This window comes from Eretmochelys imbricata, chromosome 21 (assembly GCF_965152235.1).
Source record: "Eretmochelys imbricata isolate rEreImb1 chromosome 21, rEreImb1.hap1, whole genome shotgun sequence".
NCBI lineage: Eukaryota > Metazoa > Chordata > Testudines > Cheloniidae > Eretmochelys > Eretmochelys imbricata.
In genome coordinates this window covers 15,752,230-15,768,908 of record NC_135592.1, presented here as the reverse complement: position 1 = coordinate 15,768,908, position 16,679 = coordinate 15,752,230, and the positions used below count along the sequence as shown (strand labels likewise).

At 45.2% G+C, this 16,679-nt stretch overlaps 1 protein-coding gene across 8 annotated transcripts in view; it reads left to right on the top strand.

The window, feature by feature from the left end:
* PPP1R12B (protein phosphatase 1 regulatory subunit 12B) overlaps positions 1–16,679 on the top strand; it is a 174,369-nt gene that overhangs the window by 75,625 nt on the left and 82,065 nt on the right. For 5 of the 8 annotated variants that reach the window (XM_077839521.1, XM_077839528.1, XM_077839523.1 and 2 more), the window contains 3 exons: positions 1,010–1,135; positions 5,667–5,849; positions 7,282–7,464. In XM_077839521.1, the coding sequence (XP_077695647.1) occupies positions 1,010–1,135; positions 5,667–5,849; positions 7,282–7,464 (492 nt within the window). Of the gene's footprint in view, positions 1–1,009; positions 1,136–4,011; positions 4,155–5,666; positions 5,850–7,281; positions 7,465–16,679 lie in introns of those variants that run through there. The other 3 variants (XM_077839529.1, XM_077839522.1, XM_077839524.1) reach the window with 3 other exon arrangements.

The following is a 16,679-nucleotide window of genomic DNA, read 5'->3' as shown; positions in this document are numbered from 1 at the left end:
GATAAAGCTGAGTGTTTTTGAATGGTGCCTCAGACTGTGCTGTACCCAGCTGATTGCTGCTAAGTGTCCCTTGCTCTGTGAGATGGAGGAGGATCAGGCTATATTAGCAGATGGTTGTCACAGTGTACTGTGTGACACAATTTTTCCAGTACTTCTCTTTTAACACCAGCCAAATCAGTGCTTCATGGAATGCACTAGAGACTTGAAGTAAAATAGCATGAATAGCTTGAAATCAAAATCGAAAAATAATTGGGAGCTCTGAAGTGTATTAGCTCATGCTACAAATAGGTTCTGATTCCTAAAGCTGGCGAGAGGGAATTGCCAGAGAACAACGCATAAGATACTTCCAGCGTGGGAGTGAGGGACTTGAGCTCAGATTCTGAACTCCCATTCCCCTGCTCCTTCACACATTAACACTCATAGGGGCATTAATATATTTCTGAATCATGGCACATAGTTCTAGTTGTTGCTAAATGTTTATACTTGCTGCTCCTGGCTTCTAAATCAATAGCCTAAGACTTACCATATTGGCTCAGGCCATTGATCCGTGGCCTGGTATCCTGTCTCTGGCAGTGACCAGTCCTTGATGTCTCAGAAGGTAAAAGGAGAGAGGCAGGGAGAGCAAGATCTTTCTAGATCTAATGCATGAAGTGATTTTCTATAAACAGTCTGAATTTGGCTTAAGTGCTTGTGGTCAGAGACTGTGTGTTAACGTGTGTGCAAAACACCATGCATTCTTGTGACATTAAATAAGTAATAAATACTTGGCAATTACTAGAGCTAATTTTAAGGGAAATAATTTAATTAAAATGTCCCCGTTATCCCTGTGGTGAATCAGGACTGTAACTGGAAAAGGGTTTGTATTGCCTGAATGTGGAGGGCTCTTTGCTCTTCCCACTGGATGTTGAGACTCCAACACTTATCTTCATGCTTGGCAGTGTGATAAACCAAGACAACATGGCTCCAGAGTCTTTTTAAACTGCCATAGTGCTCTCTCCTGCCTCAACAGAGAATCTGCTGTTAACCTGGTGAGAAGTGGCTCCTACACACGGCAGCCATGGAGGGATGAACCAAAGGGAAACGAAGACCTCCAGACTGGTGCACCTTCCACCTACGTATCTACCTACCTGAAAAGGTACAGCCTGTTAACATTTAAAATAAATTGCTTACTGAGCTAAACTGAAGTTCTTAACCTGCCAGCCACGCTTTTGAGTGGTTGCTTTCTTTCTAATTGCTGCATTAGAGTGGCTGGCCGTAGTGTCCTCATTGCTTTCCCGCACCCAGCAGCAAACATCCAGCTCTGCTTAGCTTTTTAATTGTAAACCCTGTCATATGAGACTTCTGTTCTCATGGGTTTTAAAACGTTGGGCTAAACGTTAAAAATTGCCTTTGCATAGTTCAGATGCAAACTTTTCCAACAAATTACATTGGTGTAATTGTGTTAGATTGCTAAAAATAAAATTCCTCTTAAGCCGAGGGTGAAGTAGCCGAATTGTAAAATGCAGTCTCGTGGGGGCACTAAACAGTTCTGGGAGCCTGTTTCTAATGCTGTTGCACGTTACTGCACAACTTTGGATAACAAACTATCCAAAAATAACTGGGAGCATTCCTGTTCCTCTTCTCTCCTGTCTGTGCTGCTTCTCTTAAGTCCAAGGCCAGCAGCTGGAGCAGAGAATTAGCGCTCCAGAGTTCATGAGCATTAACAGCCAGACTTATGAGGAATGTGACTGGTATCCAAAATCAGTCAACATAGTTCACTTCTTCTGGCAGCAGGAAAATAGCTTTTTGTGCAGGTGCATATGCCACTCTACATAGGCAACTGCTGCTTGCTGATGGGATGGGGAGGCAGAGTCAGGAAAGAAGTTTGCTCTGTGTACAGCTTTTCCCAGTTGGCCCTGTCCATTATCATTTTGGAGGGGAGAGGTTCACCTTCCTCTGAAGTAGCTGGTATTGGCTGCTCCTGGACTAAATAGGCCATCCTGACAAACGTTACATTCTAGACTTCTCGTATCAATTGGGAGAGGGAGGAAACTTGCTCCTAGTGAAGGGGGACAGTGAAATTTTCACCTCCTGAAGTTGCCTTGTGAAATGCCAGGCCCACTCACGAGTGTGTTGCTTAAAACTTCAGTCTGTAAAACCATCTCTGATCTTTAGTGCAAGGGAAGTAAAGTTTACAATTTTAGATGAGGCTTTTGCCAAGTGCTAGACCCTCAAGCTGAATAATTTGTCCTTAATGTGGCGTAACTCTGAATATATGGGGTGTGGGAGATTCTTGTGAATGTTACCATATTACTTGTGTTCTAGTATTTAGGGGATGATAGCAAAGCTCAGCCTTTACATAGGATATGGCTATCTAGCTGCTGAGTAAATGGAGTTATTCATACAAAAGGGGAAGCAGCTGGATATTTTCAAAGCAGGAGACCTTTCTTGTGAGGCAGTGTTCCATTCCAATGAATTTACATCTATCCTGGGATCTGATGCCGCCAGCCAACGGTTTGTGCTTGTCTCTCACTTGACAGTCAGACAGGTGGCAGCTGGTTGCAAGACTTTCACCTCTGCAGCCAGATTGTCTCTTAGACATAACATAGATGCTGTCACTTTAGCTGACATGGTTCAGGTCAGTAATGTTACTGAACAACCTCAATTCTGCTGGGATTTTACAACTTTCTTCCTTTGTGCCTCAGCTAATCCAAAATCAGATTTACAAGTAATATTTACCCAACCTGCCCCGTGGTGCCATGATTAAACTTGGAGGCACTAGCTGAAGCTGGTACTGACCACTTTTGGAATTGCACACAGTCAAGTTATTTCCTATGAAAGGCCTCATTTAAGCATTCATATGAAGGGAGAATACCTTCACATAGTAGGAATAATGTGCAGCTATATGTGGCTACAAAAAACAAGGTGATAACTTGTGCATCTTATGCACTAAGAGTGAACTTGTGATCAGTTTGTATAGTAGTCTCAAACACCCTTCCATTGAAAGTACAGAGAAACAAATGCTAATTATGTATAGATCATGTATGAAATGTTAGACATATAGATCGTGAAAGACTCTAGTCTCATACACCAGTGTGTAGCATGAGGAACGGAATCTAATTGTCCTTCACATAAGGTAACATTTTGTCACTAGAAGCTTGACTTCCTGGTACTAAAAAGTCTCTAAAAAGGACTGTAAAATCAATTCCTTCTGTCGTAGGACGGGCCTTTAAAATGGACGTGCGATACTTTAATGTAGTTAAGGGAAAAAATATCCACAATTTTTCTGTATGGCTTAATGAGGAATACAAGGCTGCTCCATGTTGAGACCTTAGTTTCTTCTTAAGCTCTGCATTTCCCATACACAGTGATGCTGAAAGTGTCATTCCCTTTCCCCACCTGCCCCCTCAACCCTTCCTGTGTGCGCACAACAGTGGTGAAACAATTCGCAGCGCCCTTTGCTGACAACCAACCATAACACTTCCATTTCTGAGCATAGACTGGCCTTAAAGGTCTAGTTCAGGTCACTTGCTGATGCTAAAACATGCAAGAAATTGACATCGCAAATCAAACAAGTCTAGCATCCTTTGACAGCAACATGATACTTCAGAGGAAGATGCCAGATGCTCCAAAATGGAATAACCTACTCATATGATCAGCTTCTTCCTACTCCTCCCTAGGCTCTCCTACTTAGGACAAAAATATAGAAGGGGTTTGCCCCATGTAATATAATTGAACATATTTTCATTATGCATGAGACACAAAGTGGGTGAGGTAATATATTTTATTGGACCAACTTCTGTTGGTGAGAGACCAGCTTTCAATAAATCCAGTGTTTTTATTATGACCGTGATTTTTAGTGTCTAGCAAAGTTACGAGTTTAAGCTCCCAGGCTTGGCTTTTGAACATGTTGTACAGGTTTGATCAGTTTTAAATATGTTGCTGTGAGTTTAATTGAATGTCCCCTTGTTCTTGTATTGAGGGTAAATAGAAGTGTCCCAACACCTCTGTCTATACCATTCTTTACTTTAGAGAAGGAATGAGAGATCTACACAGTCCTGATCATTTCAGTCGATTGTTGCATGAAAGGCTTCCCATTAATCACTTTCATTGCGAGTCTCTGAACTTCTATTCCAGATGTGAACATAGTATTCCATGTACAGTTGAAAAACCAGGTCAGTTTCAGGTTTCATCTCAAATTGTCTGATATTGTCTTGCACAAAATGAAGGGGAAGGGTCAAATTTATTACAGGCAAAGCCAGCAGTGTCTCCTGCTTAAAGTTGACCACCACTTCCTTATATTATATATACCCTAATAACTTTGATTAAAGTTTAACATATGGGCTGAAATTTTGCATGTAAGGTATCTGCCTTCTGGATGATTTCTTTTTTAAACTTTTAGCTGTTTCTGAGCATGAGACTAGAGAAATATGTTTTGTCCATGTTAGAAAAAATTTACAGTTTCACTAAGCTTTAGTATCCCCATGCTTTGCAGCATCGACTCAGCTGGCCTTTGTGTTGGGGATATGCCTCTTGCTGTTCCTGAGAAAATCTACCCAAATTAGAAGTCTTTGGAAAAATCCCATTTTGTACATGCTCAGTAGACTTCAGCAGCTATGTAGTCCTGGCATGGAGCATGATGGATATTATGAAAAACTTTTTCACTAGAAGGGTGGTGAAGCACTGAATGGGTTAACTAGGGAGGTGGTGGAATCTCCTTAGAGGTTTTTAAGCTTAGGCTTGACAAAGCCCTGGCTGGGATGATGTAGTTGGGGATTGGTCCTGCTTTGAGCAGGGGGTTGGACTAGATGACCTCCTGAGGTCCCTTCCAACCCTGATATTCTATGATGCTCAGTAGTTTTATGAGGATGATACGTGTGCAGTTCAGCCACATGAGCTGGGAGGAGCTCAGTGAGGGTGGAATTTTCAGAGATTTTTAGCTGCAAAGCTCCATGACTCTAGTGCTCATGTGCAAACTGTCTTTTTTCAGAAGCTTGTAACTTAGCCAAATTTGGGTGGATTTTCTTGAACAGCAGAAGGGACGTCCCTGACATAGTCCACCTCCTTGTCAAATGTCAAGTCCCTGCTTCAAAGCACAGAGGTGCTAGAGATTCTCAGTGAAATAGTTGTAAGAATTTTTTAACATAATTCCCTAACATCATTCTAGCATATGGTTGAACCATTTTGGCTGAAATGTTTCAAAAATATCCAGTCTCAGGAAGATACCCTGCATGAAAATTTTAGCCCAAACGTAAATAAGTTTGGCAAACTTCTAAACAACTGGAAACAGGGTCAGGCAACTTCTGCTTATGTCTATATATACCTTCCTTGGGTTAAGTGACTTGATCCTCTGTTATTGTCTCCACCTTTCCCCGATGCTTGAGAACCCTACTGGTGGTGCTGCTTCAGGTGGGAGCAGGATTTTCCTTGGTTTTGCCTGTTCTCTGAACTTCCCTGATTCACTTCCATCCCCTTATTCTCTCCCCTAGACTTACAAAGCAGAGCCATTGTTGCATCATTGATATATGTCCAGAGTGTTCTCTTTGGTGCCCTCTTCATGGTCTAATGTCTCTTGCATTCATTTTTCTGAGATTTAAATATTCCCCCTCCAATTCACCTAAGGGCCTGTGATGGTCAGCCACTGGTTAACCATGCGCTGAAGGGAGTGATCTTGTGATGTTTTACAGTGCTTCATTTGGTAGAAGTAGTGACCTCAACAGTCCCTACATTTCAGCCAATCGTAATACATCTGCTACCTCACCCACTACCATTGGTTCATCTACCTCATTGGGCACCCAGTGGCAACCCGCCTCTTCCTGTCCTACATCTCTTAGTGCGAACACTACTGCATCAATCCGCCAGTATACCAGGTAAGGGCTCTGGGCTCATTCAGAGAACACTGTAGAATGCTCATGTCCTTAACGGACACACACAGTTCTGGGGTTGGAGGTTCTGAATTCTAAACTGGTCGGAAATCATTCCGTGATATGATGAGCTCCTGAACAGTGGGTGCTGATGAGGCATTTCAGTTGAAAAAGTGCATATATTGTGTGTTAACAATGCATACCGTTAAGACTGCATACACAACCTTAGATTTCTCACTTAGAATCATAGAATATCAGGGTTGGAAGGGACCTCAGGAGGTCTTCTAGTTCAACCCCCTGCTCAAAGCAGGACCAATCCCCAGTTTTTGCCCCAGATCCCTAAATGGCCCCATCAAGGATTGAACTCGTAACCCTGGGTTTAGCAGGCCAATGCTGAAACCACTGAGCTATCCCTCCCCCTCAATCATGTCGCACTAGCCATCCGTACCGGGCCCAAGCCAGGGAAGCTAATGATCTAACCAGCGGACCAATTGGTGATGAATCCTGGGTACGTGCGCACCTAAGGCATGTTGTGCAGATACACTAAAGAAGGGAAGCCTTTTCTCCTTTTGTTTTTGAAACTTCAGGTGAGTGATGCCCTCTTGCATTTGGTCCAGCCTTCCAAACCCGTGGGCTGTCTCCTGCATCTGACCTTGGGTTTATTCCACCTTGGTTTTGTTCTGTAGTGATACCTTTCTGTGCTGTTTATAACAGAAATAGCGTTGCTTGCTTGCTTGCTTTGTCTTTTTGAAAGGAACAGTGCTGCCTGTTGCTTCATAAGCATAATTGGCTTTCCTAGGCACTACAGAGAACCACGTTTAAAATTAGGGCTATTTTGTTTGGAAAAACAACTGTCTTGGAATTTCCTGTTTTTAACAGGTGTAAGGGTTCTCGTTCTCCTAACATGAGCCAGTGTAATTATAGGCAAGTTATCCTGACATCAGTCCTGGGCAAAATAATGGAAATGATACAAGGATTCAAATAATAAAGAATTAAAGGGGGGGGGAAATAATCAATACTAGTCAACATGGTTTTATAGAAAACAGGTCACTTCCTGACTTATGGTTAACCATGCAACCTTATTTTTCTAGGTAGCTCTTCTTTACAGCATGTGTAATTTCTAGTGCCACTGAGGTTTTGTTTTTGAATTGCAGGAGCTTTGAGACCATCCCTCCTCCTGCTTATTGACCAATTAAATTCCCTCAGATTTTCCAGTCACTTCTAAAACTATCAGCAGTGAAGTCAGGAATATTTCCTCCTACTGTTTATCCTTCTAGACATCCTTAAAAATGCCATTCTTTTGACATTCCATCATGCCATTGTATTCAGAGAATTGGGAAAAGTTGTTCATACCTTCTAATGTTTCCTTGAAGGTATTGGGTCTCTAAGCCAATCGAGTTCACTTGCTTTGTATCCCATTATGTGTTGTATGTTTCAGAGCCCCATACTGGAAACAAGCTGACTCTACTGTAGAGAAAAATACAGAGAACATCTCTGCTAGCACTCCACTAGGTGTAATCACAAATCGCACTGTACTCAGCACTGCCAACGGTGTTACGTCTGCCAACGCCACGTCAACTACTGGAACAGACTCAAATGGAGAAGCCAGGGAGCGAAGAAGGTTAGTGATCAGAATGATGGGGCACTTCATCTGTGGTGTGGACAGATAAGAATTTATAGAATCATTCTTTCTGGGTGGTGCTTGGTGTTAGTTAGAAGATTTCAGTGTCTTAGGCCTTTCTGCAAAGACAAACGCTGATGCCAATTGCAGGGATGTTGTGTGGTGTGGACATATCTCTACAGTGAACTGTGGTCTAAGACATGTTCGTTCCACAAAACAAACAGCAATAACAACCTACAGCTATAATCACAACAATCTGGACCTGGGCGTGGGAGGAGAAGGAAAGGGAATAGCTAAGCAGAAGCTGAATTTTGGTACGGTCGCTAGACAGTCGGTTGTGCTCTAAGAGTAGCTGCGTTTTAAAAAAACTGCTGCAAGCATGAGGCTGCTGTTGCCATTTTCCTTTTCATGGAATTGCTTTAAGATTGGCAGGAAATTAGGCTGGGGTAGCCAGTTTCAGGTGCAAGGGAAGACTTTCTTTAAAAAGGGAAGTGCAGAGCATCAAATTAGCACTATTCCTTCAGGCAAACAGGTGAAATGTGCCAGGACAGTCTTACGGTGGCATCAGGGTCAAGTAAATATTAATAAAAAAGGCACAATGCTGATTTGCATATTTCTAATTAGCAGCCTGGTTTTGACTAGTTACTGTCAATTGGAGAAGAATGTTTAAAGCAACTAGACTCTTGTAAGCTAAAGCATAACTCTTTCCCTTCAAATTCCCAGCCCTCCTGAGTGGGGAACTCTGCGCCTCCTTTTGGCTCAAAAATGAAGGAGGGGAAAGGATTATAATGGAAATTGTTAGATTGTTTACCACAGTCTGTATCACTAAAGCCCTGCAAATCCATAGATATCTGCTTCACATCCTTGGACAATTTTTGCGGATAGTGGATCGGATGCGGATACAACCGTGCAGGGTTCTACTCACTGGCGGCGCCTGGCCCGCAGCGTCCGGCTGGGGTAGCCCGGGAGGCACAGTGTGCTCGGGGCCAGTTGCTGGGGCTGGGCGGCAGGTTGGAGTCGGGGCTGTCCAGCACCTGCTCTCCATGTTGCTTCCTGTCCAGCAGCTCAGGCCCCTCGGGCAGTGCCAGTGTCCCCACCATGGCCCAGCCCGGTAGCACTGGCCACACTCCCAGGCCCAGCCCGCTGGCTCCTGGGCAGCAGGGCTCGCCCCCGGCCACGAGGATTGGAGCTGGTGAGGCTCCAGCACTCCCACCCCTCCGCTCCACTTTGATGCAACACGCACTGCTGCTGCCATCACTTGCGAGCCCCTGGGAGCAGCATGCGATGCCCCTCCATGCTGTCCCTTCTCCTCACGACCCTGCCCCTGCACTGCCCCTTACCTGCAGTCCCCACCCTCACGCTGCCTCTTCCCTGCAAGACCACCCCCACTCACTTCCTTCCCCTCCAGCCCCCCAGCCTTTGTGAGATGGCTTGCTGCCGCAGGTGCGGATATAGGTAAAAGATGGTTAGTGGATCACGGGTCGCATTGTGGGTTGTTCCTGGCGGATGCTGATCGGATGTAGATCCACATTTTTTTATCCACATAGGGCTCAGTGTATCAATTCATAGTGCCACCCATTCTGTGTTCAGCCACAGGAGCATCAATAAGAGAGCTAGTAGTAACCTCTTCCTCCTCCTGCTCTTTGCTTCAGCTGCAGTCAATCTGAGAAGGGGAGGCAGAAGGCACTTCCACTCTTAAGCCATCAGTTCCTCCATGGCTTCTGCGACAGGGCTGTGGAGGTGCTCCGAGCTCTACCGGTCTGTGGTACTGCAATGTCATAGAGGCTCTAGACTCCTTACAGGAGACGCGAGCCCCACAACATACATCAGGCTCCTGGTTCTCTTTGGAGCATTTTTTTTTTCCTTTCTAGCATTGAACTATAATTTTGGCATTTGCAATTAAAATAAACTATTGCAATTGCACTTTTCTGCGCCTCCTTTTGGCTAACGATGTATTCACTAACGGCACAGCTTCCATTCTCCTGAGGGATTTGAGTACTTCCAGTTTGACTTCGATCCTCTTAGGTTCAGGGAAGTTGAATTCTATACGTATAGTGTGGAGCTTGTGATTCAAAGAGCAGAATTGGCCAGATTAAAGGACCTTCCAAATCTGGGAGTAGATATGAGGTCCATACATGATAGATAAAATTTTGAGCCTGGCTTTTCCCCTCTACCCTAGCAGTTATTATATTAACCACTTTGAACAAACAGGATATCCTTAGCAATTAGCACATCTTCTGGAATGCTATCCAGTATACCAACATATAGGGCATGGCTACACTTGCAGATGTAGAGCACTCTGAGTTAAACCAGCCTTCGGAGAGCGCAGCAGGGAAAGCGCTGCAGTCTGTCCATGCTGACAGCTTCAAGCGCACTGGCATGGCCACATTTGCGGCACTTGCAGCGGCATTGGGAGCGGTGCATTGTGGGCAGCTATCCCAGCATGCAAGTGACTGCACCGTGCTTTTCAAGTGGGGGGAGGAGGGGAGTATGACAGGGAGTATGTTGTGTGTATGTGTTGGAGAGTGGGGTTTTGGGAGGCTGAGAGCATGTGAGCATGCTGTCTTGTAAGTTCAGACAGCAGCAGACCCCCTTCCCCCCTGCCACCCCTCTCTCTCTCTCTCTCTCTCTCTGACACACACACCCTCCTCCCTCCCCCACCCCCCCATTCCATAATGGCTTGCTTTGTCTCGGAGCAGATAAGTAGCCGGCTGTCAGAAATGGAGCTTTCAGAGGGCCTATCCGCTTTCCTGCAGCGATTCAAAATCAATGACAAGAGTGGCCACTTGACTTAAGGGGATTATTCGACGTTTCCGGAGGTGATCAGAGCGCAGTAATGCAACACCTCGTTCACACTGGCGCTGCGGCGCTCCCGCGGGGGTGCAGCAAACGTTATTCCGCTTGCTGAGGTGGAGACCAGCCGTGCTCTAGCCGCGGAGTCAGAGCGCTCTACGTGCCTTGCCAGTGTGGATGGGTAGTGAGCTAGTGTGCTCAGCGCTCCTTTATTGTGCTGTAACTTGCAAGTGTAGCAAAGCCCTTAAAGTACCGTTTAGACTTTCCCATTTTAGCTAACAGACCAGTGTTTGTTTCAGACTTTCCCAGTGCAAGGGGTTTTACATTTTCCCCAGGGAGCATATCTGTTTCCCTAACCAGGTCTTTTCTGACCAAAGAAATCTGGGCATTAGTCTCTCTCCAAGCTTGGCATGCCTTGCCAGTCACCTTGGCACCTTTAACTTTTTATCAGCCTCCCAATGAATCAGACTGTACAGAGTTCACGAGCATCTCTTCAGGCACCCCTATAAGGCCCGAGTCTAAGGTAGTTGCTGACCTGGGCTGGTACTGGGATTCCCCAGCATAGGGCAGTCTCTTGTCATGTGCTCAGTGGAGCCACATGAGTAACACTTTCTTGGACCATCTTCCTGTGATAGAGACTTGTAACTGTGATTATGCAAAGGGGATCAGTTCTGGGGTTGTGGGAGCTTGGGCCCCTCCTATGCCCCAGGCTTTTGTGCTTCCATCGGTGGTTTTTACTCACTGGATGACCTGGTCTGTACATAGGTTGTGGATCTTGCTGATTCCTATTGTACAGTGCCTAAGGGTTTATCCCAAATGGTTCTCTGATCTCCTGAGAGTATATTATTCAGGAAAGAGTGCAAAAAGTTCAAATAACTGGTCACAATTCTCTGTCCCTTTACCCATTTTTTCATTGCATCACATATTCTATACACACATTCTCTGACTTATCTTGCTATGCTTTTTGGGATTCCTGAATCTTAACCTATACACTTCGGGGGTAATTGGAAACCTTTGCAACACAGCTTTTTAAAATTCTGGGTATTTCAGAGTCTGTTTGATGTCCATCTCATTAAATACTGGTAATGCACTCCCCAAGAGTTTGGATCAAGTGTGGGCACCCTCTTGTTTTCCAGAATAGTATGCAGTCCACATTCTTTCAACAGTGGTGAGATATTCTTCAGTACAGTTTGTCTTGCCTGGGTGACTGGGGTGGAGGGGGGGGGAAAGAGTGTCACCCGCTGCTTGAAGGGCCTCCTCCTTTAGTTCCCATATATTGATCTCATGCTGGCATTGCTTCTTTCTCACCTTGCTCTGGTTTGAGCTGAAAGGTTTCCAGCTGTGGTTTTATTCTCTCCAGCTGTAGCCATTCTGGATTCAGTTGTAGGCTTGAAAGTTGGTTTCTACCCAGCTCTGCAGCTTCTGGGTCCTCGGGGAACTTGGCTGCCCTTCATGGTGCCTGTCGTAGTCCATGAGAAGCGTTTTCAAATCCTCTTTTCACGGTTTTCTGCAGGAAAAAAGATAATCTGCACTCAACTCTAACTGCCTTCTGGTGGGCTCACCACAGGGGTGGGCAAACTTTTTGGCCCGAGGGCCACATCTAGGTATGGAAATTATATGGTGGGCCATGAACTCTCACAAAATTAGGGGTTGGGGTGTGGGCTCTGGGGTGGGGCCAGAAATGAGGAATTCAGGGTGCGGGAGGGTGCTCCGGGCTGGGACCAAGGGGTTTGGAGGGCGGTAGGGGGATCAGGGCTGGGGGAGGGGGTTGGTGCGCGGGAGGAGGTCAGGGGTGCAGGCTCTGGGCAGTGCTTACCTCAAGCAGCCCCCAGAAGCAGTGGCATGTGTCGTCCCGTCCCCCCCCCACGCAGAGGCACAGCTGGATGGCTCTGCGTACTGCCCTGTCTGCAGGCTCTGTCCCCGCAGTTCCCATTGGTGGGGCAGCGTGTGGATCCCCCTGGCTGCCTCTATGTATAGGAACCAGAGTGGGGACATGCTGCTGCTTCCAGGAGCTGCACAGAGTGGGGCAAGCCGCAGACCCTGCTCCCCGGCGGGAGCTCGAGGGCCAGATTAAAACGTCAGGAGGGCTGGATGCAGCCCCTGGGCTGTAGTTTGCCTGCCCCAGGCTTAGCATATACTTCTTTGCTCATCCTGCCTTTTCTGCTGTGCTGTTCCCTGATCCTTTCCTTTGCTCTATTTCCATTTCCCAAAACAAACAGAAAAAAACACCTCTCCTTCTCTATTCTCAACTTTCTCACTTGTGAATCTCAGTCTAATTTACCAGTGCTTGGGAGTGTGATCTCTAGCAAACCAGCAAATTGTGTATAAATCCTGTCAGTGTGGCCCGTGTGTTGGTTCTTCATGCCGCCCAGGACTTAGTTACTCCTTGCCTCAGTGAGAGACCTCAACTTGGTTGTGCTTAACTGTAGTCAGTTTCCTGATAATACTGGTCTTCTAGCCATCCAGACAATCTCCTCTGGGCTCTGCCAGCCCTTACTTTCTTATAGGTAACAAAAGGTATACCCCAGGCCCCTCTGAAAACATCTCCTGCAGTGTTCAGCCCACGACTGGACACTCTCAGAAATGGACATGTTTGCTGTCCCCAACAGGAACAGTATATACATCAGCTTCTTTGATTCAGCTGAGGAGTTGCACTTTTATTTAACACCACAGCACTGAGATGTATCTATAATAAAAACATAAATACGTTTATTAACCAAGAACAAAGATTCAAAGCTTCAAATAAATAGTAAGAATATTGGAAACAGAACGGTTACCTGTATAAAACAAAATGTAAAATGCCGTCCGAGGTCTACACTTATTGATGGTTACCTTTCTTCTTTTATGAAGTAGATTTTCTCCCAAGGATTCAGTTTTTGACAGAGCTGCTAGTTTTCAGTCGAAACCAAGATCCAAGTGTTCATGAGTATATGCCACACTCTTCAAGGAATTTCCTCAGTAAATGAATACCACGATGGCTTTTTTTGTTAATCTCCTTATATTGTTTTGACCCTGAGTCAGGATAAACCTCCCCATCCCACCATCGTTCCCGTCCTGAGGTGCTGACTCCCAGGTGCCTTCACATCTTCCTGTTGACTTGAAATGCAGGTGTAACTCTCGTTTTGTTTGGTTTACAATGCTTAATCTACATATGAATCTAGGTAGACATGTGAACATACATCCCTTTGCCTGGCAAAACCAGCTTTTCACCTCTGCTAGGGAATAACAGATGGATTACAAACTATAAGGAATATTTTCAGTATATAGTCATAACTTCTAAAATATAATCAGTATTTACAACAGTATTAATGACCAGTATGATCCTGGCTTTCGTTTAAGATCTCACATGATACTCTTTATAAATAGATAATATGATAGCAAAGTGTTCAGGTATAGCGAGTTTCAGGCCTGATAAGAGGTACTGTGGTAGAACAGTGAACACTTTGCCAGCTAGCATTGAGGGTTTCTTAAGGTCACATGTTATCACTAGGCTTCAGAATTAATGCCATGTTTTGATGAAAGGGGACCGTGGCCCTTCTTTCAGATACTGTAGACTATCTAAGCCCATATCCCATCAGTTCATATTTAGACTTTTCTTTGCAACAATAAGGGCTGAAGCTCATGTTTGGCAGAAAAAATGAGAACTTGCAGTTTTTAAAATCTGAATCTGTCTCAGTGGCCAGACTGATCCGTTGAGTGAGCTGGACCCTGCGCTTAGGTGGGAGTTAGGCACCAACTGGCTAGACCATGTTAAATGAATTTTATCTGAATGGAAACTTAACCATAGTCAATTGCAGCTACACAGCCTTCAAGTTCATCCCCATTAGCTTGCATAGAGTGCTTTGTAATGCTGTCATTACTGTGAATACTCCATTGTGGGATATTGTGGAGACTGGTCAAAGTGCACTGTGATGATTTGACAGTATGCAGTGCCGTTGGGGAGATAAATCTGCCAAGATATCTGAGTGATTGGAATTAGACAGTCAAGACTAAAAAGTTAATTTTATTGCAAAACCAGTACACACAAATGTTGGGTCCTTTTAGGTGTCTTGCATTTTTATTTGTGAGCCATCTTTTAAATCTGTTAACTATAAAGAAGAGAAACACCCAAATCCTAGCCCCGTCTCCACTCGTTGCATATTCAGAGGCAGCATTGCACCAGTAGGTTCAAGCTGCCTCATTTGTTAATAACGTGGAGTCTTGTGACAGCGGGGATACCAGAATAGTTACTGCTTGCAGGTTTTGAACTAGGGTTTGGGAATGGCAGAAGCTGGTGGGGTCACCTCAGTGGAAAAGCACTGATTGGCAAAGAAACCGGTTTGTTAAAAACGGAAAATCGCAAACAGTTGTCAGGGAAGCATTATATGGATTTCAGCTCCCAATGGCAGCTGTTGCAGTGGCATTCTAGTCTGGTACAGTGTTTCCAAAGCTCCACGTTCCTCTTAGCAACAATAACATGTAAACAAGCCCCCTGGATAATATTAGAACAGGGAGATACCTCCACAAGGTACTGCCTTAGACTCTCTGAAGTCAAAAGATTAAAGTGAAACACTTTGTTAGGTTTAGGAGGAATGACTAGACAAGTGGTCTAGGATGCTCTTCTGTCTCCGCTCAGGTGGCACCCCTCTGTCTTGAATGCTGGCTTGCTCTGCTGTCTCTCGCTGTGTCTTTGCCACCTGGTTCTTCTGGCTACCAAAACGTTGCAATTGGCAAATGCATCACAAACCCTGCATCTTTCCTTTAAAAGCTCACGAATCCATGTGAGGATTATCCTATGCAGTTGGAATGTGCTGTACCAAACCGCTACCCGTGTCCTGTAAGAGAGCTGATTTTAGATACAGGTATATGGTAGTGTCCCCTTAATTCTGCTGCTGCAGTCTGTGGCTGAGCCTACTAGTTGGAAAGATGCCCTGCCTCCTGTGCAGCTAGTACTTTTGCCAGCTGATTTTTCATGGAATTAGAGAAGTTGGAGATGGAGAACACCTGTCAGGCTGCCTAAATTATTTCCTGCTAATGCAGGATTGCTCCCTATTGTAAAATCTTTGTCCAGTCTAGGCCAAACTGTGTAAATAAAATTCTCTAAAAGGCATGGATTACAGGTTTATGGAAGCAGTATATAAAAATCTCACATCTAAGTCCTTCCCCTTCATATGCAAGGCTAATTGATCACCCCTCCTGGGATTGTGCTCTGCCATGGATGGTAAGGACTCCCATAGCTTTTCCTGTTAGAGCTGCAGGCATGGTACTGGTCAAGTGATTGTTTTTCTGAGATGCTATGATGACCCTTACTGCCCATGAAAGATCTTTACACGGCTGAGAGGCCATCCGTCTGCTGCTGTTACAATGATTTCTCTCAACTGTTACCAGTTTTTTTATCACTTTTTCCCAAGGAACTGTGTCCGCCCCTTCGCTGTGGTGCTCACTACCCCTCACAGCCTTACCTTGCATTGAGCATCACAAGTGGTGGCCATGTTCTCCTCAACCCCCACCAGTCTGAATGCAGCCCACTTGTTCTGAGTCCAGTTACTAATGTCCATTGTAGATGGACATGACTTTCTAGAAGATCTTGGCAGTCCTGACTCGCTGTTAGATTTGTCTGGTATTGCTGTGAGATGTCAGGTCCCAGAACAAGCATTGCAGAGGTCTGGACTTCTCCGAAGCCTTCCATCAAGCAGAGCTGATTCAGATGAGGTTACTAAACCTTCAGCTATAAGGGGCCACACCCTCCAGGGACTGGCTGAAAAGCGTGTGTGGAGTGGACCTCTTGTAGTGAAGTGCCATGTGGTGAGAGAGATGAGCTTCCCCTAGGATTTCTTGAAAGGATTTGGCGGGGGCAAGCCCCTTGCCTACAGTACAAAAAAGTCTTGCTGGACAGCTGTGCTGGCAAACCCTCCTGGTACGACACCGCTAATGCCAGCATAAAAGTGGTTCTGAGGGCATAGCTTGCGCATATGGCTTCTGAGTTTCAGCTTTACCTGATGAACCCTAATAAAACACCCTGATTCAAAAATAATAATAATAATGAAATAAGAGGAGCTGGTTACTTGTATCTAAGGCCTTGTCTACACAGAGCATAATGTGGACTATGGTGGTATGATTTCTAAAGCATGTTGTTGTGTTGAATGTTAATTGGGCCATGTAGATCCTCCTGGTGTGCACTGAAGGTTCCCTAGTGTGCTTTAACATAGTGCTGATTAAAACAGCGGTACATTAAAGGGATCTAGGGAACATTACAGAGTGGGGAGGGATAGCTCAGTGGTTTGAGCATTGGCCTGCTAAACCTAGGGTTGTGAGTTCAATCCTTGAGGGGGCCATTTAGGGAGCTGGGGCAAAAATTGGGGATCGGTCCTGCTTTGAGCAGGGGGTTGGACTAGATGACCTCCTGAGGTCCCTTCCAACCTTGATATTCTATGATTCGTTAT